This window comes from Telopea speciosissima, chromosome 2 (assembly GCF_018873765.1).
Source record: "Telopea speciosissima isolate NSW1024214 ecotype Mountain lineage chromosome 2, Tspe_v1, whole genome shotgun sequence".
NCBI classification, from domain to species: Eukaryota; Viridiplantae; Streptophyta; class Magnoliopsida; order Proteales; family Proteaceae; genus Telopea; species Telopea speciosissima.
The window spans coordinates 16880851-16905487 of record NC_057917.1 but is presented as its reverse complement, the minus strand read 5'-3'; the positions used below and the strand labels follow the sequence as shown (position 1 = coordinate 16905487).

At 40.2% G+C, this 24637-nt stretch overlaps 2 protein-coding genes and 1 non-coding gene across 3 annotated transcripts; 2 read left to right on the top strand and 1 right to left on the bottom strand.

Moving 5' to 3' along the window:
* The first annotated feature begins 5182 nt into the window (after window positions 1–5182).
* LOC122650501 (calcium-transporting ATPase 12, plasma membrane-type-like) lies at window positions 5183–8573 on the top strand. Its single transcript, XM_043843912.1, has one exon. It carries the CDS (start codon window positions 5183–5185, stop codon window positions 8282–8284), a length of 3102 nt encoding a protein of 1033 aa, XP_043699847.1. The 3' UTR covers window positions 8285–8573.
* A 3334-nt stretch (window positions 8574–11907) lies between these two features.
* On the top strand, window positions 11908–13092 carry LOC122650500 (laccase-4-like). Its single transcript, XM_043843911.1, has 2 exons — window positions 11908–11987; window positions 12734–13092. Exons 1-2 carry the CDS (start codon window positions 11915–11917, stop codon window positions 13090–13092), a joined length of 432 nt encoding a protein of 143 aa, XP_043699846.1. The 5' UTR covers window positions 11908–11914.
* Window positions 13093–18480: 5388 nt separating this feature from the next.
* TRNAR-CCU lies at window positions 18481–18553 on the bottom strand. The gene has a single exon. It is a non-coding gene; the product is annotated as a tRNA-Arg (tRNA).
* Window positions 18554–24637: the final 6084 nt, after the last annotated feature.

Genomic DNA, 24637 nt, shown 5'->3' with positions numbered 1-24637 from the left:
GAGTAATAGCTCCTGAGACGAAAGTTGTTGTAAGTTATTCTGTCGGGAGTTGGTCTTGTAGTCTTGTGTGGTTGTTTGGCTTTAAAAACTGGAACTGAAGGATTCGACAGAACTTTACTCAACAATAGGTATGAGTGGAGTAATGAGTCACCAATGCGTTCCCTCCATATTGAGAGTGAATAATAGGAGATTCCATCAATATTCCAATTCATTCTAAAGTTGACTTAAGTATTGGGGAATCAGAATTGAAAGTCTTCAAAGCAAAGCCTTGTAAGAAAAGTAGTACAAACCTAACCTTGCGACCCTAGTTAAAGGAAGTTTAATATTGGGCGTGGTCCAGAGGTTTAGTTAGACCTTTTGTTTCCTTGTGGTTTATATCTGAAGGTCGAACCTCCTTGGACTCTTAGACACATTGACCTTTAACCGAATTGAGCCTAGGATTTGTTTTGACTGTTTGCTTAGAGGCAAGGAGTTGTCAGGCGGTCGAAGTAGCCTCATCTATTCGGATCCTCAGGAACGTCAAATTTCGAGGACGAAATTTCTTATAAGGTTGGGGGAATGTTACACCTGCACCCGAGAGCCTATTTGTTTATTATTTATCCTTGTGGTGAGTAGACTGTGCTGCCTTGTTTGCCTATGAGCGTTTCACCTTGATGGTCAAAGGGTAGGTTACTAAACCTATTTTATTGCTTGTTTACTTCCTCTCGAAGTCCTTGAGGTGTGGGCCCAAGCCCGGACCTTTTTGATACTTTATCTGCCCTTTCTATTGCATAGGATGCAGGGTCCTATGTGCATCCGACCCTGCATCCGATGCTGTTGTCGTGGCTATTTTGAGTGAGACCTTATGTGGGGCCCACATTCCCTTTATCGAGGATGTTGTTGGTGCCTTGTCATGGTTGACTACTACCGTAGCCTCCCTTCTATTTTGGTGACCTCTTAAGTGGGCCCTTGGGCCTAAGTCATGCTTGAAATAGGTTAATGTACTTTAGACATTAAAAGACCTTAGCCAAACAAGACCCAATCTTTATTCTAAAATGAAGCCCATTGGGCCCAAGTTGTGTCTTAATGGTGTTTAATTGAGTTTAGGTGGATAATGAGTTTAGATGGGTAATATGTTTGTGGTTCATTAAGAGACCCTATCCAAACAACACCTAAGTGGACATTTAAATTACCCTACCCAAACAAGCCCTAGATTTATAACTAAGAGGTCCTAGCCAAACAGGCCTTAGTAAGGCACATCTATAGATATGAGAGCTAGGGATATTCCTTAGTCTTTCTCATTTTTCTTTCCTAACCTAATCGTGAAAGGAGAGGAGAGCTTTGAAGAGAGGAGGCAGCAAGGAGGAGAAGAAGGAGAAGAAGGAGAAGAAGGTGGGATCGACTGCTTGAGCTTGGATCTACAAGGAGGACCTCTTGTGTACCTCAAATCAGGTCGGCCAAGAACACTCTTGCCTCTCTCCCTTCTCTTTTCTCTTTTCGGTTCAGTCTTGAGTTTGGGTTTCCTCTTGGAACCAAATGGTTTATCCTAAGCTATGTTTTTTGAACTCCATTAATGTAGTATAGTCCTATAAAGACCTCTATTTGACCTCTTGCTGAATCTATTTGATTCTAAAGCTTCAACCACCAAAGGAAACCCCAAATCTAGATTTTTGAGCTTTTGATCCTTTAAATCCCTCAATCATTTGATGATGGGTGCTTCTAAGACCTTAATAGACCATAGGACACCCCCTCCCTAGTCCCTTGGAACTTAAAGAACCAAATGGGGCAAATCTGGGCTGTTAAGGACCTTAAAAATCGCACCTGGGTTGCATCGGAGGCAGAGCTTTGCGTGAGTCCGACGTTGCCTCCGATGTGGCCTGAGCCTGGGATGGTCGGACTCAGTCAAGAGTACGTATCACCTCCTTTCAAATCAAAGGGAAGATAGAGAGCTTGCCAAGCCCTCTTCTGTGAAAACTCATGCTTGGGACCTGGTGCCAAAATCTGGTTGGAAGGCGATTTGGTCGAGCAATACCCTTCCAAAGATTAAGTCCTTTCTTTGGAGGGCTTGTGCGGGTGGTATGGCTTCGGCTGCTGCTTTGTATCAGCGTTAGATTCCAATTGATACCATGTGTCGCAGATGTAGAGATCATGAAGAAACTGTTGATCACATTCTCCTCCATTGCACGTTTGCGAGAGTTGTCTGGTTTGGTTGTAATTTGCATTCCCTGATGGGTCATGATGGTAATAGCTTCTGCCTATATCAATTTATTCAAGCTTGGCACTCTCTTGCGGATCGGGGCAAGCCTTTTTTCAAGGAGGTAACGGCACTTTGTTGCTTTGTGTTGTGGTATCTTTGGACCTCGAGGAATGATTTACTTTTTGGTGTTAAGGTGTGGATTGGGGAGGAGGTGATTCGTGCTACACAGCGGGCGTGTTCTGAGTTTTTGGAAGCCTCGTGTTCCCAACGTCTGTCTCAAGCCCCTGCTCATTCGCCTACGTTTGGTACTTGGTCCCCCCCCTCCTCCGAGTGCTTTCAAGCTTAACTGTGACGCTTCTCTCGACCCAGGGTCGAAGCACAGTGGCATTGGTTTCGTGATCAGAGATCACCTTGGGAGGAGCTGTATTGCAGTTTCTGACCCAATTCCTTTCGGCGATATTCAGGTTGGTGAGGCTTTGGCGATAAGAGAAGGACTTTTGGAAGCCGTTTCAGAAGGAACTCTTTCCATCTCAGTTGAGTGTGATAAACTGGGCATTATCTCTTACCTTTTAGATCCGGCGAAGCTCCCTGGTTTTAGTTTACCGCCGATTGTGGAGGACATTAGGTATGTCTCCTCTTACTTTGATGATTGTATTTTTTCTTATATTCCAAGGACTACTAATAATGTAGCAGATTGCCTTGCCAGGAGGGCCCTATCCGTTTCGGGAAGGATGGTTTGGCCCAATTCCGATCCCTTGTTTTCTGATGTTCCTGCTTCGGATTCAAGGAGTGTTTCCCGGTTTCTTGAATAAAATGCTCATTCACCAAAAAAAAAAAAAAAACAAAGGAAAACAAAATCAGGATTATGTTTGTGAATATGAGTGATAAAACGCCCAAAATAGCAAGAGAACCAAGGCCGCGACAACCTGGACAATTCCAGCTATAGAAGGATTAAATTTTATTTAATCTCCTAGTAATACGGCCATTTAAGGACATCAATTGAGATAGCAAGAAAAACTGTAATAAACACAATTGAGAAAAAAGTATGCAAGGAAACAGATTCTACCCGACAGATTATCATCATCAACTCTCTTTCTTTTTGTTGATTGCTTGGGAGGAGCTCTATACTAGTATCCCTAAATCTATTGAAACCTTTAGATTGCAAAAAATAATAATAATAATAACAACACATCCAAAGTGATGGCTTGATTTCGTACTCTAGGTTGATAATGTACGCCGTACCCTATAATATACTTTCTTAATTAAATTATTATGCACATAATTTAATATTAGAAATTTAGAATATTGGAAAATTCAATGAAAACAACTAAAATGTGTATTAGAAATGAAAAAAAAATTTATTAAATATTACACAATGTTGAAGTATTACAAGTGAGAGTGTATAAGTGTTACATGTGATGATGTACTAGCTAGTGTACAACCAAGGTTAAAATGCCTCTATGGAACTGTTTCTCCAAAATTATGTTAGCATCACATAGAGTTCAAGAAGACCAAAAATTTTTAGGACAGAAAGGTATACATCTAAGTCGAATCTTTCACAAATCTTGCTCAAATACGGCAAATCATCCAAGAGCATATTTTTTGATTCTCCCCTTCTAAGAAGAAAAAACTTTCACCTCTCCTTCTCCCCTGGTATCTTTCAAATACTTAGATCACCCCTCTATTGAGCAAGGCAAACCGTCTTCCCTATGCCATTTGGGATTAGGGGATTTAAATCCTCTCCAATTCCCAAATGGTTCAGTGTGGTGCAGTTCGGGTGGAGAGGTTGACACGTGATGACACTTGACAGGCTCGATCCAACAGTTAGAGCTCATTGACCCAGTTTTATTTTTTTTCAATCTCCGCACCGTTGGATGTTGTGCACTTGGGATCCAATGGTTTCCCACCCATGTCCTAAACCGAAAAAACCGGTTAGTCCTTACATTCTAAATATGTTTTTTAGTGTTTTGTTGTGGATCATTATCCTATCTGGTACAGTTGTCCAATTCCACTTATAGGGGGTCAGAAATGACAATCTAACCCCCTGCCCGAACACACTGCCTGACTGAGGTTAAATCGTCATTTCTGCATCCTTATGAGAAGAACTGGACAACCGTACCAGGCAGGATAAAAATTCACGGATTTATGTCATGTAAATTAGTGTAATTTGTTTTTATTACGTGTTCCCAATCAGGCCCGGATATTTTTTTAATTAGTTTCGATTTGGGATATTAGAGAACCAATAAACCTAAACCGACCCATTACACGGAACCAAACCTATCAATATACCCGTGTGTGGAGAGAGAGAGAGAGAGAGAGAGAGAGATAAAAACAACACAAATCCTAACGGGAAAATCTGGAAAATCTTGTGAGAAACCAGTGGGAAAGTGAACTAGTAACGGCAAAGAAGAAGCAACCGGATTAGTCGCAGTGAATCGTAACTGCAAATCCTTTGAGAAACCAGCGGGAAAAGTGAACTTGTAACGGTAAAGAAGAAGCAACCGGAACAGTCGCAGTGAATCGTAACTGAAAATCCTCTGAGAAACAAGTGGGAAATTGCTTGTAACGGTAACGAAGAAGAAAGCGAGTTTGACATCGAAATAAGCGATCCTGGAAACGGAAAGAGATAATCATCCTATACGTTTCAAAAAGAAAAACCAAACTTACCTTTAAAGCAAAGCTGATAAAAGATGAAACAAACCCAAACGTATATGAAACTAAGAGTGAAAATTTTCATCTTCCCAGTAAAGTATTGATTCCTTATAATTTTCCAACGCGTGAATCTCATCAAGAATAACTGCCTAATTTAAATGCCTTCTTTGTGAAGAACTCTTTTTAATAGAGAGAGTCTTTAGGAATGCACAGTGGAAGCTTCGGTGCTCTTTCGTCTAAAAACTGAAATCCGTGTCTGTATCTCGATATATAAAATCTCCAATGTAGGCCATCCTATTCTGCATTCAGAACTTCAAATTCTCATAATTTTCTTGTCCTCTTCTGCATTAATTCATGGGCAAGTCTAGTTCTCCTGCTTCTTCTGCTTCTGCATCTGCTTCTGTTTCTGCTTCACATTACTACGACTTCGCTGCTAATTTCTTCCATGACGTAGTCCCTCTTACTAGACCTCACCAGAGATGGCGCTTGGCTTTCAAAGTCATCTACTCCACTCGAGCCCTCCTCTCTCTTCTTGTCCACAGAAAGAATCAGATTCTCATCCATCTCTCCCATTCTCCTTCTTACGCCGTTCTTGACATTAATGATCTTGACTACACCGATTCCACACCTTCCTCCAATTTTGATCACGAAAGCCTAATTACCCTCGTAAAGGAAAAGAACTTGGGAATTCTTGATCAGTTTGGAGGTGTCGATGGAGTTGCTGCTGCTCTCGAAGTTGATTGCAAAGATGGAATCCATGGTAGCACCGAAGAGGTCGCTCGCCGTTGCAATGCATTTGGGTCTAATACTTATCAAAAGCCGACTGCGAAAGGGTTTTTCCATTTCGTCTTGGAAGGTTTCAAGGACACCACAATTATCGTTCTTCTGGTATGTGTTTCTCTCTCTCTTGGATTTGGCATCAAAGAAGATGGGCTTAAAGATGGGTGGTATGATGGTGGGAGCATCTTTCTTGCTGTCTGTCTTGTTATTTTCGTATCTGCAATTAGTAACTTCAAGCAATCGAAACAATTTGAAAAGCTCTCTGAGAAAAGCAACGACATTAGTGTTGATGTCATCAGAGACGGCAGGCGGCAACAGATATCAATCTTTGGCATTGTCGTCGGAGACATTGTCGTTTTGAAGATCGGTGATCAGATTCCGGCAGACGGGTTGTTCTTAGATGGCCATTCCTTGAAAGTGGACGAGTCCAGCATGACAGGGGAGAGCGACCATGTGGACATCAATGGTGACCAGAACCCTTTCTTGATCTCTGGAGCCAAAGTGGCTGATGGGTACGGCAGAATGCTTGTCACTTCTGTCGGCGTTAACACAACTTGGGGAGAGATGATGAATTCAATAACCCGTGGAACAGAGGAGCAGACCCCATTACAAGCTCGCCTCAATAAGCTCACTTCCTATATAGGTAAGGTTGGTTTGGCTGTTGCTTTCATTGTTCTTGTTGTGATGCTAGTTCGTTACTTCACTGGGAACACACGGGACGAAAAGGGGAAACGTGAGTTTAATGGAAAGAAGACCAAATTTGATGATGTGATGAATGCTGTAGTGAGTATTGTCTCTGCTGCTGTCACAATTGTAGTGGTGGCCATTCCAGAAGGCTTGCCATTGGCTGTCACTCTCACTCTGGCTTATTCTATGAAGAAAATGATGGTTGATAATGCTCTGGTTCGCAAACTTTCGGCTTGTGAGACAATGGGTTCAGCCACTACCATCTGTACAGATAAAACTGGCACCCTCACAATGAACCAGATGAAGGTCACTGAGTTTTGGATTGGTGAAGAAGCAATCACTGATGGTGCTTCAAAGTTAATAGCTCCCAATGCCCTTCAATTGCTACAAGAGGGAGTTAGTTTGAACACAACTGGTGGTGTTTATAGGTCTAACTCAGGAACTGTGCCTGAGTTTTCTGGTAGCCCAACTGAGAAAGCCATTCTCTCGTGGGCTGTGTTGGATTTGGGTATGGATGTAGATGAAGTGAAGCAGAGTGGCACAGTTCTCCATGTTGAAGCCTTCAATTCAGAGCAGAAGCGGAGTGGAGTTTTGATGAAAAAGAACGTCAAGAAGGCGATTTGCGTGCACTGGAAGGGAGCTGCGGAGATTATACTAGCTCTCTGTTCAAGCTACTTTGGCAGAACAGGGACTGTAAAACCCATGAATGGAGATGCAAGGAAGAAATTAGAGCAAATTATCAAAGGTATGGCAGCTAAGAGCCTTCGATGCATTGCTTTTGCCCACAAACCCATCTCAGAAGTAGAAGAAAATGGAAATGCCACCCACAAGCTTGAAGAAGATGGACTGATCTTTTTGGGCTTAGTGGGTTTGAAGGACCCATGTCGACCTGAGGTAAGTGAGGCAGTGGAAGCTCGCAGAGAAGCTGGTGTTAACATCAAAATGATCACTGGTGACAATGTTTTCACTGCAAGAGCTATAGCCATTGAATGTGGACTACTTACAGCAGATGAAGATTTGAACAATGGAGCAGTGGTGGAAGGTATAGAATTCCGAAACTACACTCCAGAAGAGAGGAAACAGAAGGTTGATACAATCCGGGTCATGGCAAGGTCTTCCCCCTTTGACAAACTTCTGATGGTACAGTGCTTGAAAGAGAAAGACCGTGTTGTTGCAGTCACCGGCGACGGCACTAATGACGCACCAGCACTAAAAGAAGCAGACATCGGGCTTTCGATGGGAATTCAAGGCACAGAAGTGGCAAAGGAGAGCTCAGACATTGTCATTTTAGATGATAACTTCAATTCAGTAGTCACAGTTTTGAAGTGGGGTAGGTGTGTCTACAACAACATTCAAAAGTTTATCCAGTTTCAGCTCACAGTGAATGTTGCTGCCCTTGTGATCAACTTTGTTGCCGCGGTTTCCTCTGGTAAAGTCCCATTAACAGCAGTCCAGTTATTGTGGGTGAATCTGATCATGGATACATTGGGAGCTTTGGCCCTAGCCACGGAGCAGCCCACCAAGGAGCTCTTAGAGAAGCCCCCAGTTGGTCGAACTGAACCACTTATAACCAAGGTCATGTGGAGGAACCTCAGTGCCCAAGCATTATATCAGGTAACAATCTTGTTGATTCTGCAGTTTAAGGGAATGTCCATCTTTGGTGTAGAAGAGAAGATCAAGGACACCCTCATCTTCAATACCTTTGTCCTCTGCCAAGTCTTCAATGAGTTCAATGCAAGGAAGTTGGAGAAAAAGAACATATTTGAGGGGATACATAAGAACCGATTGTTTCTGGGGATTGTGGGAATGACAATTATTCTTCAAGTGGTGATGGTAGAGTCAATGAAAAAGTTTGCAAACACAGAACGATTGAATTGGGGGCAATGGTGTGCATCTATTGGAATTGCAGCTTTATCTTGGCCTATTGGTTGGGTCGTCAAGTGCATACCGGTTTCTGATAAACCATTCTTCAGCCTTCTCAAACATTAATAGCAGCTCAAGATCCTGAAACAGGGACCGACAACAGCTTCAAACTTATACAAGTGGTTTCTGTTATTGTTTTAGACATTTTAGCTTACATAGATGCCTTTCTTAGCTTCAAATACTTCTTTCTTGTAAATATTAGATGGATTGGTACTGTTCATAGGGATTTTATAGGTAATAGGAGAATTTCCATTCTAACTGCTTTTGTTTGCTAGACTCTCGCTTTTTCATTCCTCCCTTTTCATATGTAAATCTCACTGAATTTTATGCAAAACATCCTATTATTACATTCAAATAATGAAAAATGTTTAGTGCCTCTTTTCTGTGAGTCATGGTTTTAGTGCACGGTATCGGAACGGGTATTAGTTAACTCGGAAATTGGTAGGTTATCAGATTGGTATCAGACAAATTTTCATCTAATTCTCCTTAAAAATGGGTTTTTTGACCATTTTACCTCTTGTCTGTACCATGTCACTGATACAGTATCGGTAAGGTGTTGGGATCGGTCACTTGCAAATCCGACATAGCCGAGTGCAGCAGGATGCTGGCCTAAGTCCAAAGGGAGAGGTCTCTGGTTCAATTCTCCCCCCCCCCCCCCCCTCAAACATTGGATGTTAGATAACCTTATTGTCCCTCCCTCCCTCTCCCCCCCTCCCCCCATCTTAGCCCCCTCTCCTCTTGGAGCTGAGAGCCTGGGATGCCACCCCGGCCGCCTCTTGGGTTGTCATTCCTAGTGGCCCATCGGCCCTTCATAGAATCTGACAAAAAAAGGGTTATTGTTTTTTCCATTTTAGGATCCAAATTGTTTCAAAAACCAAAAAAGCCCACGACCAACCCAGAGCCCATCAAGCAAACCTCCGTGCATTCCCAACGTAGATATAAGGATGATAACTTATAGGATTGAAGATTAATCTACCCTACCGCAAAATTAGAATTAAAAAAAAACAAGAATATTCCTTAAAAATATTTGGGTACATCTGTTTGCAACCAAGAAGGTTACAGAATTTTGTAACCTAACTTTTTTGCTCATTTTTGCCCCCATTATGTGATGATGAGACATAAGGATAGGAAATGTAAAATTGTAATTTTGCAACTTGGTCCAATCCACTCTTCTTCCTCTTGTATATAGGGGTGGATGGGTTTGATATTTTAAAGGAGCTTTATCCCAATGAAATGAAAGGACAATTTCTTAGTTTACTATTTTGGTTACATATTTTTTGTTCCCTTTATGGAAAGGACCAAAGCCTATTGTTGCTATGTCTAGGATCAAATCTGACCCTCACCCTAGGGGGTGAATGACCAGCATTTTTAACCATCCCATACCTCACAATATGGAAATGCCATTCGGAACACCTCAGATGTCAATTTCAAGCATGGATTTAGTTCAAGGTATTAGTCACTGTTGGTAGCAATATGTATTGGTTGTATCAACCCATACTGGCCTGATTCAATCACTCCTATGCCAATTCAAATTGAGCAATTCCACCTTTTGATCCTATCCAATCCGAATAATTTAGCCAATCTGCAGTGTGACATCAGCATTTTCTCACATCAATTCTCCCACCTCACCTAAGTCCCAAATTTTTATCCTCTCCTGTTACAGCACGATGCTATAACGCATCGTGTGGCATTGCAGATGCCATGTGGCATTACGGGCCCCATATGGTGCACATGGCCTCTGCACCCGCCGCACGATGCGTTACAGCACCGTGCTGTAACAGGAGAAGGTAACGATTCCCTAAGTCCCCTCTAAACAAATGGGCTATTAGTATAAAATGTTTCCTCACCAAATAGTTTAATAACGTGATTTCTCTATTAGCTATTAATATAAATTTAGACCCGTTTTAATGTGACACATGGCAAATATTTTGGCCGTCCAAATAAGCCTCTCTCGTGGGTGAATTGGATATGTTAATGGAAAAAATCAGCAGGCTTGGACCTGGATTGAGATACCTTTGTCCGATTTCAGGATAAGGTTGAGCTTGGGTTAAGTTAAGAGGACTCAGGGTTGGGTTGGAGATTTAAAAAACCCAATCATATTTTCACCCCTAACAACCTCTCTTTTGAGTTCATCAAATGGATTTAAATAGATTTATTTTAAATTGTGAATTTTTACTTTCTCAACTAATTCAACCCTCTTGGATTATCCGATCCAACATTTTTCCAGGGGAAGGGGTGTGGGTTGGGATTTAAAGCATAGTGGCATTTGAAATGATTCTATTTCAACCCACAAATCACCAGAAATTAGTTATTTCTCAGTTCTCACTCTTCATTATGTGTGACACAACAAGAGACATCGACCCTACAATTCAGAGCCAAGGGGCATAGAATCGTTATCACCTCCAATTCTTGTCCGCTCCAATTCCCTCCAATCCCTCACATAAGAGCGGAAATGACCACCTACCCATTGCCCGAACACACTGCCCAAGGTGGGGTAGGGTGGTCATTTCTGCTCCTATGTGAGGGATTGGAAGGAATTGGAGCGGACAGCAAATTTGAGGTGATAAAAATTCACTATGCCCCTGGGTCCATCTCGACAACAATCCCATCCAATCTTTTCTATCCAAAATTGACCCTGAATCAACATTAGATTTCCCAACACATAGTTCGATCATCATCAAACGTTCCACCAAATCAGATCAGGATTTGATAGGAACAATCTTGTCCCCAATCCCTTTTAAGATTATAACTGCCATAGCTCAACAGAGAGGGGAAAATAATAATGAAAATTTTCAGCCCTAGTTCGCACCTGTCATAAGAGGTTGAGTAACGTAATCAGCTTCTCAAGTACTTTTACTAGAAATCAAGAACAATGTTCAACGAATGAGAATTTTATCAAACTTACAGTGTGAAATGGCACATTATTCTCAACCCATATATAGATAGGGTTGTCAATCCTTTGGTTGAGACAAATTTCGATTTGATTTTTGTTTGAATTTTTATGAATTTCGGCCGTGCATGCATGTGTTGACTGGGATAGAGCATCCTGACTCAATGATTCCGGCACTGATGTGTTGTTTCTATACATCAGTAGGTGCTCATCACTTGGGGTCCGACAGCTTCGGACGGGTTGGGCCGATGGTCCGGCATACATCACACAGTGCCTTATCCAGCCGGGGCAAAGTTATACCTACAACTTCACCATCACAGGCCAAAGAGGCACACTTCTGTGGCATGCACACATCCTTTGGCTACGGCGGCCTCATCATCTTGCCGAAGCAAGGTGTTCCTTACCCATACCCTAAACCCGATAAGGAAATGGTTGTCGTACTAGGTGAGCTCTCAACTTCTTTCATTTCTTTTTTTTTTTATAACAACTTCTTTCATTTTTTTCTCTATGACATATTTGCATGTAACCGGGTCCCTTGGTTGTTTCCTCATACCTGTTGGTTTGATTCACCAAAGCATTAGAGGATTGAAAACCTGTTTTATCAAATTATGTAACCGGATCTGGGTCCGGTTCATCTGGTTGTGTTAATTTCTCTAAAGTTTCTAAAGTAATTTGAGATATGTGAACCAACCATATAGAGTATAGACTGCATGGAAAGGAAGCAAATTAGAAAATTCTGATTTAATTTGATTTGATTCCTGAAATTTTAGGTGAATGGTGGAAATCAGACACCCATTCAGTCCGGTATGGCACCGAATGTCTCAGATGCACACACAATCAATGGCCACTCAGGACCACTATCTCCTTGCTCTTCACAAGGTATTTATTATATATTATTATTAGGGAAAGGGTTTCCTGAAAGGTAGTATGGCCCTTGTGTCAGTGTGGGGTCAATGCGAGCATTTGCGAAGGCATCAAGAGGAGTGGGATTTCCGTCTTTCATGGGGAGTGGAACGGTTATTTTGCATCCCTATGTGTCTAGGCGTATGGGATTCAGATCCTTTCCAGTGAGATAGCGCATCCAACGTGCATTAGATGACTTGATGTTATCCTTGGGGTGCATGCCACCCGCCCAACTATCTGATGCGCACTAAACGCACTAGGACACTAGAGAGGATCCAAATCCAGGCATAAGGGTCACATTGCCTTTCAAGGTTTTTCTTCTTATTATTATTATTAAGCCAAATGTTCTCTATGCCGGGGGTGCAAGCTGCGCCCAGACATAAAGGGGGGGGTGAAATGACCATCCTACCCCCCTAATGGCAGAAATACCCACCAAATGTGTCTGGGCGCCCAGCCTCTGCTGTGGCACAGAGAACATCAGCCCTTATTATTCTATGCCGTAGCGCAGCCTACGTCCATACACATGAACCTGTCATTCAGGGGAGCAGGATGGTCATTTCACCCACCCCATGTATCTGGGCACAGCCTGCGCCCCAGCGCAAAGAACATTTGGCCTAAATAATAACTGCACACATATACACATATCCCTCCCTAGCTAACCTTTTCAAGTTCTGTTTTGGGCACTAAATTCTTGATTTTGAATATATCATGAGCAATGGCAGGAGGAGGATCGTTGAAGCTACAAGAAGAGAGTGGGAAGAAATACATGCTACGCATCATCAACGCTGCACCCAACGAAGAGCTCTTCTTCAAAGTCGCCGGACATAATCTCACGGTGGTCGAAGTCGATGCCACCTACACCAAACCCTTCACCATAGACACACTCCTCATCACCCCTGGCCAGACCACAAATGTTCTTCTAACCGCCGATCGTCGAGCCGGCAAGTATCTTATCACCGCCTCTCCTTTCATGGACTCACCGATCGCCGTCGACAACATGACCGCAACCGCCACCGTTCACTCTGGCCACGCAGGCACTCACACACTTTTCACTATTCCATTCTTCAAATCTGGGTTCTAATTGCACGGTTACATGTACTTCAATAAGAAAGAAACCCAACCTGAAAAAGAAACCTACTCTAATTTGGAAACTTAAATTAATTAAGAAAATAAATCTTAGTGGTTGTCTCCTACTTAAGCTATCAAAATATAATATTGCATTTTAATCCCAAAATACAAATAAATAAAAATATTAAAATATCCTATTATCCATAGACCCAATTTGGACCTGGTTCATCTCCGTCTTGGATTTCAAAATGGGTTTGGATCGATCCAAGGTAGTGCACCTGCATCACATTTTATAGAGGACTAGTTCAAGCTAAACAATTCGATCCTGGACTCTTTTGAGTAGTCTCTCAATTTGCAAAATCCGAAACTAATTTTGAATATAGTTGATAATGGTATTAGGTGGCTGCTGAACTGAACTTGTCTATCTATATGTCTCTTTCTTATGTGTCAATTATTAGTTTCAGACTTCTGTTCGTTGAATGGCTTGATTTATGTTTTTATGTGTTGCTCTTGTAGCTGAAAGCATATCCAGAATTCAATTTCACATGCCTTTTATTGGGGGGCTGGAAGCAATACTCTCAAGAGATTAGAAGTAGTTTCTGTAATGTCACCTGAGGCTAGTAGAAGTAATTCTCTAATGTTACTTCAGATGTAACTTATGCTAATGGTAAGGCTTCATTTTGGGATCTTCCCCAATTTCTTTTTCTTCCATCAATCATCCCCTCTTTATAATCTATTTCTTTCTGCATTTGAAGCCCATAGGTTCTATACTTGGAGTAGAGATAATGAAATGATATTGTTTTTGATGGTGTACAAACTTTTTACAAAATTGTAGTCTTTCAAAACTTCTGAATCAGTAGTTAAATATGAATTTTGGATGATTCTTGTCATTGTTTTGTTACATAGAATGTGTTGTCTATGGTGTGAACACACTTGAACACACATATATTACAACCTTTCTGTGAGATGTTACACTTCTTTTATCTCCATATATTTGCAAGGAAAATGATACAGTTGGGTCAGGTGTCGAGCAAAGCCAAACAAGAACTGTATAGGCACATCATCCGTACTCTTGAGACCTATACAATTAGGTTATTTATTCATTCACTGTAACTGTTAGACTGGGAAAGTTTGTAGTGTTGTACAAGAAACAAGATTGGTTATTGTTGGAGTGTGGGACATCAACTGTCAAATCTTCTCATCCAATGTTGCTAGAGGCATTTTTCACTCTCTAGAAACCAAACCAAACATGAAAAAACAAACAGAGAAACTGATCAAAAATAGAAATTGAGGCAAATTTGGTTTGTCAGGTTATTTATGTGGGAGCCATAAATGTGTTAAATCATATTTTCTGTGATGTTCATGAATGGTTTAGAATATTACAATGATTTTCATCTTTGGACCGTTGGAGAGCAACAAAACCGGTGGAAGTATAAAGTATACAGAAAAGATAGTTTTTTTTTATTATTTTAGTATTAGTTCATGATCCCGGCTTGGTGAGTCATTTCTTTCGTTATGAACTGTTGGCATCAGTCCTACATTTTCTGTGGACCAAGGAGAAAGCGGTGGGGGCTGGGGGTGGGGGTGGAGGTGATCAGTGCCTAAATGGAAATTCAAACAGGATCTGAAGCGGTGGCTGCTACAAGAATGGAATATCCCAAAGCATTCGTGTTTGGAAGAATTTGAACTAATTGTGCCACAGTGTAGTGTTTCTGTTCAATTGCTAAATAGACACAATACAATGTCTCACTCTCAGAACTGCCCCCTGAGTTCATTTGCTCAGTTTTTAGTTGCCTTCCCTCCAATGGATTCAATTCGAAAGAAATTTTCTATTTTTTATTCGATTTTTTAACTATTTTACTCTAAATAAAATACAATTATAAATAGATTTTGATTGGTTATAAAATCCAATCACAGACCTATTTTGAATCATATAAAATGATTCTTTGTACTTAAATATCGGTCTGTCCCCCTTCAATAACAAACGATAACTGGCCAAATATGATAGAAAGACCCATAGCTAAGGGGTCAGGGGTAACTTATATCCTATATGAATCTCATACTGCAATTGAAATTAGAGAAATTTAGAGATGAAGGTGATCTTCTAATTCACTTCTAACCTATGATGTGAGAGACCATAGATCTCAATTTAATTGTTGATAATGTGCAGTTGTATCAGGGCTGATATATATGCCCCCTCTTTGGAGCTAATTTTAGTGGTAAATGGTAAGTAGTAAATTTGTTAACCAAGGTTAGCTTGACTCTCTTTTGTACTTTTTGGGTTATCTTATTGAAAAAAAGCATAACCTCATCCTTAAGTGGTATTTATTAGATAATGGACCATAGTCAATGTAGATTAAGAAATTGGGTAGTAATCATACTTACAGCTTCTTTATCTAATTGACCACTCAAATTGGTCGCACCGTATCTTTGAAAAACCCCTCTTTGCCCTTGAGAGTATGTGTGTTTTATAATCCTCAATAATTGATAATTACAATCTTCAATAAAAGTTTACATAGAAAGGTAGAAATTATAGTTGACTAATAAATAATAAGTGTGTTATTATGTCTATGGATTAGCAAATTTGAATACACAATGTATGGCTATTAATCTGACCGTTAGCAAAATAAATAGAGATGGAAGCATCCCACATGTTGGGTATATTATATAACCCTATTATATGTTCTAATATAAGTTTACTTGAATAAGGAATCAGGGTGTGGTGGGCTCCACTGGATAGAATCCATCTAACTTAAAAATCCTAGTTTTTCCTATAAATACTAACTGGAGGCAGCAACCTGTATTATTTCAAACTCGATATACAGAGTGTATTGTTTTAAGCAACCTTGTGCTTAAAATCCTAAACCCTAACACCACATTAACGTAGCTTTTGTGGTCTTGGATGGATAAAAGGTGTATGTGTTTGTGAGTCCAGGGCGATACATGGTTCTTTCTTTGGTAATAATGATGCATGGTTCTTACTGCCTAATCAAATTTGTTATAATGGCATCTAGTGTAATTATTTTGAATAATTTTGCTGTATAAAATAAATGGTAAGCAAATATTGAAAATTTTTACGATAACAATTTAAATCATACTTTACCTCTTGAAAACAAAAATTAGAAAAGTTTTCAATAAGAAAAATGTTACACCAAAACAAAAGAAGTTCTACATGAAAACGATGCCTAGTAATTCCAACCATCAATCTAAGTATTCCAATATATGATTTTTTTAAGGTTATGTTTGGATGCCAAAAAAGGGGAAAAATACAATAAGACAAAAATCATGACAATACAAAAATTGACTTATGTCTTTATTTCTCTCAAATTATTTTTTGTTTCTTGGTATCCAAACATAGCCTTAATAGGATTACTTTTGCTTCAACGTTTAAAGACAAATTTTGATGATTGCTTATGCTGGCTTCTCATCTAACTCAATGACCAAAAGAAATTAATAGATTTATAGAGTTATGTTATACTTGGGAAATGGAGTTTCTAGATCTCCATTGTAGATTCATCCTCAATAATTCACGGCAGAGCCAAACACACTCGATTGAAGATTCATCCTCGACTTGTTAACCTGGACTGCACCATATTTCATTGCTCATTGTTAGTATTAGGGAAAAAGAACGTTGTCTAGTTGCATGCAGGACCTGCGCCAAGACACAACCCCCTAAAATGACCACTCTGCCTCTTTAGAAAATGAAAAACCCCCCCTTGTCGATGCTCTTGCGCGTCCCCTCATTGACCCTCATGCTGTTGCAAGGACCACTCGATCGGCAATTTTCTTCTTCCGTCATCATTATTATTATTGGGGAAGATTTCATACGACATAAGAGCAGTTTTGCACCAATAGAGACGGATGATGAATTTTTTAATAAGAGGCATTCATTGAGATCTCTCTCTCTCTCTCTCTCTCTCTCGCTCTATAGAATCCCAGTTTACATAAGTTTGAGCAATTCAAAATTAAAATGGCAAATGAGTGTATAGTAAAGTAATGATGATAAAAGTAGAGGAAAGGTTGGTTGGTTCAATGCCTCCAATCATTCAAAATTCTCTTTACAAGTGCACCGGTTCCACCATCTTTCTTTCCACAATGGAAATGGCTTATCACTAGTGAAATCTCAGCTGGAAATGATTCAACATTTCTCTACTCACAAACATACCCAATCACTAAACTCTCCAAAGTCAACTCATTCTCCCAATTAAGAGTCACCTACCTCTCTACTCTTCAAATTTTGTGGTAACACTCAATCTTAAGAGCTACATATGTCTCCTCTTCAAATTTTGGGGTTAATTAGTCACAAGCTTAAGCTACCAAGCAGAGACAATAAAAACATAAGGCCTACTACGTTAATAATATGTGGGTAACGCAGAGGCTATTAAGAGCATGTACAGAGGCATCAATATAGATAAGATATATTTTTTTATTTCAGGAAAGACTAAGTGATAATTTTGCATGCTTTTGTGTTTGGGCACAGAAACCACACGATCAGGTAACATTCTTTTTCTCCACGTTATATATATATGAGAAAAGATTCTTTGAGCTACCAAAGGAAGGTATATTAGCATCATGATGTCTATCTCTTTCGTCTAGACTTAAAATTACCTTGTTGTCTTCTAATGTATGATACCCTCATGGGGTAGTCCACCACTCCACCCAACATAAGGACAAGACATGAGGGGGGATTGTTGAGAATATTCTCACATTAAAAAATTTGAGACTTTGTATGTCTTTATAAACAAAATGTATTTTTTTATTGACACAACTTATGGTGTCAAATAATTTGTAGTTTTTTTGCTCATTTAGTATAATATTTTTTTTCCCTAATGAAGGTAAATACTATCATTTCATTTATGTACTCGAAAAGTTTATCAATAATTTTAGTAGTGAGTGGTTCAATAAACCCATCCTACTAGGAGATCTCAAGTTCAAGTCCTTGGTCTCACCTTCCCTCCCTACATAGAGTAAGTTTGAGTAAGTTTGATTTGTTGTAAATCCCGTGTTTGTTTGTATAAACTGGCTAGTGGTGAACTCGTGTGGGAATTGTTTACCTCAAAAAAAAATACAAAAATCTTGTGGGAAACGGAAAATTATCTCCTCTAATTCCCTGCCCAGCCCAAGTTCCCCAGTCCTTCTAATAAGAGGGGGGTGGATCCCATACAAGTAGAGTGTATTATCTCCTCCAATTCCCTGCCCGGCCCCAGTTCCCCAGCCCCACTAATAAGAGGGGGGTGAACCCCATACAAGTAAAGTGTTCGGGCAGGGGTAAGGTGGTCATTGCGCCCCCCTTGTTATTGGGATTAGGGAAAGTGGGCCGAGAGGGAACTTGAGGGGATAAAGATCCAAAGTATTCCATCCAAAAATAATGTTAACATTAATTGGGAAGAAGAAACAATAACGCGCCAGGTAGGGGTCGAACCTACGACTTTCTGCTTAGGAAACAGACGCTCTATCCACTGAGCTACAGGCGCTCTAGAGCCTAAATATAAAATATTTATAATATGATTAAACAAAAGATACCATATTCTTGTAGGGGTGTCAATGGGTCGGGTTGGGCCGGGCCTGCCTAAACCCTGACCCGACCCTAGAGGCCTTAACCCTGACCCTGACCCTGACCCGACCCTGTCAGGGTCAAGAAACTCTCAACCCTGACCCGACCCTGCCAGGGTCGGGTCGGGCCGGGTCGGGTTGGTCCTGATTTATGGCACCGTCCACGTGTCTCATTAGAACATGTTTTTGTAACATAGGATCTCAACCTATGGGACAGCTAATAAATATGTTGAAAAAAATGGCGTGTGTATAAACTCTCTCTCTACAATTGTAACGATGTCCCCTTAATAGGCCTGGAAGCTTATAGGGGCTACAACTAAATAACAATCATGTCAGTGACTCTTTTTATGGTCCTGATCAAAATAGTAGATGATCTACTCTTTTTATGGGTTCCCACTTCATGATGATGACAAAGCTAGTAGTTATCTATGTACAATTCTCTTCTGTTTTTTTTTTTTGTCAAGAAAATACTTATATTAAGTATATAATATATATATATATATATATATATATATATATATATATATATATATATATATATATATATATATATATATATATATATATATATATATATATATATATATATATATATATATATATATATATATATGTAATATTATATACCTATAATTAATACAGGGTCGGGTCGGGCCGGGCCGGGCTAGGCCCAGGATCTAAACCCTGACCCGACCCGACCCTGCCAGGGTCAAACTATAACTAAACCCAAACCCGCCCTCAGGGTCAAAAAATCAGGGTCGGGCCCGGGCCGGGCTCAGGGCGGGTCCGGGCGGGTTCGGGCCAGCCGGGCTTTATTGACACCCCTATATTCTTGTCTATTGAATTGACTTTTGTTACTACCAGATTTGATTAGCCGACTTCAACATAACCAAATCCCCCCTTCACTCAAATAATCTATGAGCACCCAAAAGTAATCCACTACTTATACAATAATTCTTTGGATCGAGTTTTCCTACACCCACGGTCAATGAAGCATTCATACAACCACTTTTTTAGTAACTGTCAGAGGAGAATCATTAAATCTAGGTCATTAAAATTAAGCACATGTAAGTATATGAATACTAACATGTATATAGTATGTCTACATATGGATACTCCCTAAATATTATTGTACGTCAATAAATAAATAATACAATGGATTATGTAATCCAAAAGACAGTATGGTATATTGAATCCGAAATAGGAAAATTTTATGGAGGCATGGAAGAAAAAAAAAAAATAAGAACAGTGCACATATTTGCAGGAGATCGATAGTGATAGATGTTAGCAAGGGATCTGAAATTTGAATGTCTGCCCATGCAATACATTTGCGGTGAATCACGCCATGGGTGTGAAATTAAGGATATAAAAAAATATGGTTTGATGGAAACCGCAATCTTCTATTAATGTTGGAAAAGGCAAGGGATCTTAAATTGGGATTTTATCGAAATCGCAAGAAACTGTTGATAATGTAAGAAAATTTCATATTTATGTTTTAATAGCAAAATTTCTCTACCATAATATATTATGTTTTGATTTGAAATGGTTGACCCAAGTTGGAGATAATGATGCGCGTAGGAATAGTATTAACTTACTCAAATCTGTTGATCCGGCCGATTAGATGAATTAGATTGTTAGCTCCAGATCCCGTGGATTCTAATTGGTGATAATTAGGATCAGGATCCCAGTCCAGCTCAACTAGAGAGGCATAGCCTGATCTGAGAAGTGCTAATTCAATTCAGACAACTGATTCCGCTGATCAGATCCCAATTCCTAAAATCATGATAAAAAAAAATCTCTGCGACTTCATGCAAATGACTTGTTGCATGTTGCTCTCATGATCACCGTCTTGTGTTACATTGCAGGTTTTGTGGTTGATATTAAGGTGTTGATTTAAAATTTTCAAAATTGTTCTTTCCTTTGCATTTCTAAGGAAGTGAATGGTGTTGCATATTCCCTAACTCGGAAGGCCAAGTCTTTAGATTTTGGTCAATGTTGACCTTTGTAATCGGAAAGCCTTGAGCTCATCATGCCTTCTTTTAGAATAATTTTTTTCTTACCAAACAAAATTTGAATGGCCATTTTTGGCTCTGGACCTTCTGACGTCCGAAGAGTTAAGATGGATTTAAAATTAGCAAGGAAAAGAATATTTACATTATATAATCCATTTTCCATTGCCAAGTGTCAACCCTAATTTTTTTAATACGTAAGTCACTGTCATCTCCACATATATATATATATATATATATATATATATATATATATATATATATATATATATATATATATATATATATATCAATTAGCTCCACCTAGAAGGGCGTTTAATGGTTAATGGCCAATGGTCTTTTACTAAAGAAGACGAAGAGAAAATTAAATTAAACTTTAGGAATAATTTAAATTAATGGGGATTAAATAAGATAACAAAGCTCTCTAACATCCATCAGAAAAATAAGAATTTAAAATGATTTTCCTTTGAAAAATAGTTTATATGTTGAAATAAATAGATGGAAGTGCAATTCGCTTGGAAAGAAAAGATGGCAGAGCTTGGGTGTGCCCGACAAAAAGCACCAAATTCAGAAGCCCTTTCTTTTGAGTCCTAAACACAATATTAAATTAGAAAATTAAAAATTCCACCAATAAATAAGTAGGTAATGCGTGTAGCCGTGTATTGTATGCACTAATAACACTTATGTACCAAAAAGCCATAAGATTACAATGTTGGTTTACACGTGGTGAACCTTAATCAGAATTTTTAATCCTAATTAACAACCTTAATTGCATATCCTAGACTGAAGACTATCATCTCTTAGGTATAGTAAAGAACTTTCATTTTCCTTTAAATATAAAATAAAATGAATTAAAAAAAATTAAGATTGCTATTAAATATTCATTATCCACGCACGTGACACGACAAGTGAAGTGATTTGTAAATTGTGCATGGGTGAGAGGGTTTTCTATGTAAGTCGTATGGTATGTGAGGAGTGCATTAATGAGATGCGATAAAATGGTATTATACATAGGAGGGCAGCGAGATCATTTCATGTGAAGATGAGAGAGAAAGTGAGTACTTTCCATTGTGTAATTAATGATGTTGGAGGGAGAGGGTTTCCCACGCCATATCAATGGGTGGGCATCGATGGATTTTGTTAATAGGCGTAGAGGAGAGAGAGACTATCAAGAGGTTGTCAGGGAGGAGTAGAGTCGGATACGGTATCAGTCTCAATCGATTTTGTTCTGATACTGATCCAAATCATCTCATATCGATCTAAATTGGACAAATTTATCCTTGTTTTTCTTCAAAAAAAAAAATTGGATTTCTTTTACTTTTTTACCCTTGATCTGTACCGATCTACCGATATAGGATTGATCAAGAATCAATATCAGCCTCTATCTGGCAACAGCAAAGATAGCCAGATATAACTGCAATATATCCCCTGGTTCAGGCTTAGCCAAAAGTGGCAGATGCGCCAGATACTTCTTTAGCTCAGTAAAGGTGGTCTGGCATTCTTCGGTCCATTGGAAGGTGAGCTTGACTCCTATGGTTTCTCGTTCTTTTACTCAATTCTTGAGAGCCTTAAAGAAGGGCAAGCAGCGATCCCCCGAGGTCGAGATGAACCTCCTAAGCGCCGCTATTCTCCCTGTAAGCTCTTGCAGTTCTTTGACTCTTCCAGGCGGATGCATCTCAGTTATAGCCTTAATCTTGGCTGGATTGGCTTCAATTCCTCTTCTTGAGACCATGAAACCGAGGAACTTTTCGGATGTAACTCCAAAAGTGCACTTGGCTGGATTTAACCTCATCTTGCTTTCTCTTAGGACTTGAAATGCCTCACTCAGATCTGTAATATGATCTTGTGCTTTTAGACTCTTGACCAACATATCATCTACGTAGACTTCCACGTTCCGGCCTATTTGGTGCCTGAAAAGGTAATTTACCAAGCGTTGGTAGGATGCTCCAGTATTCTTCAATCCAAGGGCATGCAGATGTAACAATATGTATCTCTGCCTGCGATAAATGAAGTTTTCAATATATCAAGCTCATACATCTTGATCTGATTATATCCAGAATAGGCATCCATGAAAGAAAGCATTTCATGGCCTGCTGTGGCGTCTATCAATAAATCAATATGAGGCAAAGGATAGTAGTCTTTATGACAAGCTTTATTCAAATCAGTAAAATCAATACACATTCACCATTTGCCATTGGACTTGTGGACCATTACAACATTAGAGAGCCATTCTGGGTAGATGACTTCCTCGATAAAGCCTGCATCAAGTAACTTGGTTACTTCTTCAATTACTTTTTCTTGTCGTTCCGGTGCAAAGGTTCTCTTCTTCTGGAACACTGGTTTGGCATTGGGAGAGACGCTAAGCATGTGTTCAGCTATCTTTCTGTCTATCCCCGGCATATCGGCAGTAGACCAGGCGAATACATCTGTGTTAGTTCTCAGGAAGTTTATGAGGTTGGCTTTTCTTTCTCTAGTCAGGCTTGCGCCTATCTGGACAACGCACGTGGTATCCCTTTCAACTATCTCCATGGGAGCTAGGTCCTCAGCAGGTTCACTCCTTTCTTGTTCTCTGATATCTCGGTTATCATCCAAATGGATTAGGTTAGTTTGCGGCTCCTTCCCCCTGGCCCTCAGATATCCTTCATAGCAACGGCGGGCCGTCACTTGACTTCCTCGACATTCCCCAATCTCGTGATCGGTTGGGAACTTCATGACTAAATGGGGAGTGAAAACCACTGCCTGTAGTGCATTGAGACCAGGGCGCCCCAATGTCCCGTTGTGTGCGGAATTCACCTTTACCACCAGAAAATTCAACATCACAGTAGAAAGCTTAGGTTTTGTCCCCACCATGACCAATAACTCAATTGATCCTTCAACCCGTACATGGGCTCCATTGAACCCGTACAGAGGAGACTCCACCCTTTTCAGCAGCTTTGATTTTAAGAGCATCTTTTCAAACGCATCATAGTACAGGATGTCGGCTGAACTCCCGTTGCCCACCAAGATCCTCCCTACCGTGCAGTTAGCGATTACCATCTTGATCACCAGGGCATCGTCACGGGGCTTCTGTATATCAGCCAGGTCTTCATCAGAGAAGGTTATTGGACAACTAGTTCCTCTTTTTGACCATAGTCTCGGTTTGGAGCACATTCCGTGCATGTTGCTTTCAAGAGTTTGAGGTTTCTCCCCCCATAGAAGGCCCACCAAATATGGTTGTGGTCTCTCTCAATGATGCATTCTCAGTATGGGGTTTACCTTAGGGGAGTTCTTCTTTATTAGCTTTAAGGGGTGACCTTCGCCTTCCCTCGGGTTCTCGAGCTTGGTAATCCGTCCTTTGATCATTCGCCTCTTTCTTGACGAATCGGCTGAGACGCCCTTTCTAGATGAGCGCTTCTATCTCGTCCTTTAACTGTCTGCACTCCTCGGTATCATGGCCATGGTCTTGGTGAAAACGGCAGTACTTATTTTTGTTGCGCTTGTGCACTGGCTTGACCATTTTGGCTAGCCACCATAGTGTCACTTGATCTTTGACCTCGTTCAATATATGTGCCCGGGTGTGTGTCAGGGCAGTGTAACTCGGCACGGATTGCTCATCTACAGCTCGGGGAACCCAAGCTTTCCTATCATCTTTCCTTTTCTTGCCATTCACATCATCTCGGTTGCGTTTCGAGCCGGCCTCTCGAGGGGTTTCTTCCTTCTTCCCCTGAGCTTTCTTCTCGGTTTTATCTTCTCTCTCTGCCGCTAGAACTTCAGCCAAGTTGATACACTTTTCACACCTTGAGAACAATTCATACATGTCTCCTGGTTCGTTCATGATTAATGATTTTTTCAACTCGACATCTCGGATTCCGCTTCGCAGAGCTTAAAACTTCACCATTGGATCTAGGTTTTGCACCTGCAGGGCTTCTTTATTAAATCTTGTAAGAAAACTTCTAATGGATTCTTCAGGCTGCTGCTTTATAGCCAAAAGATTGGCGGTTGTCTTCTTGTGTACCC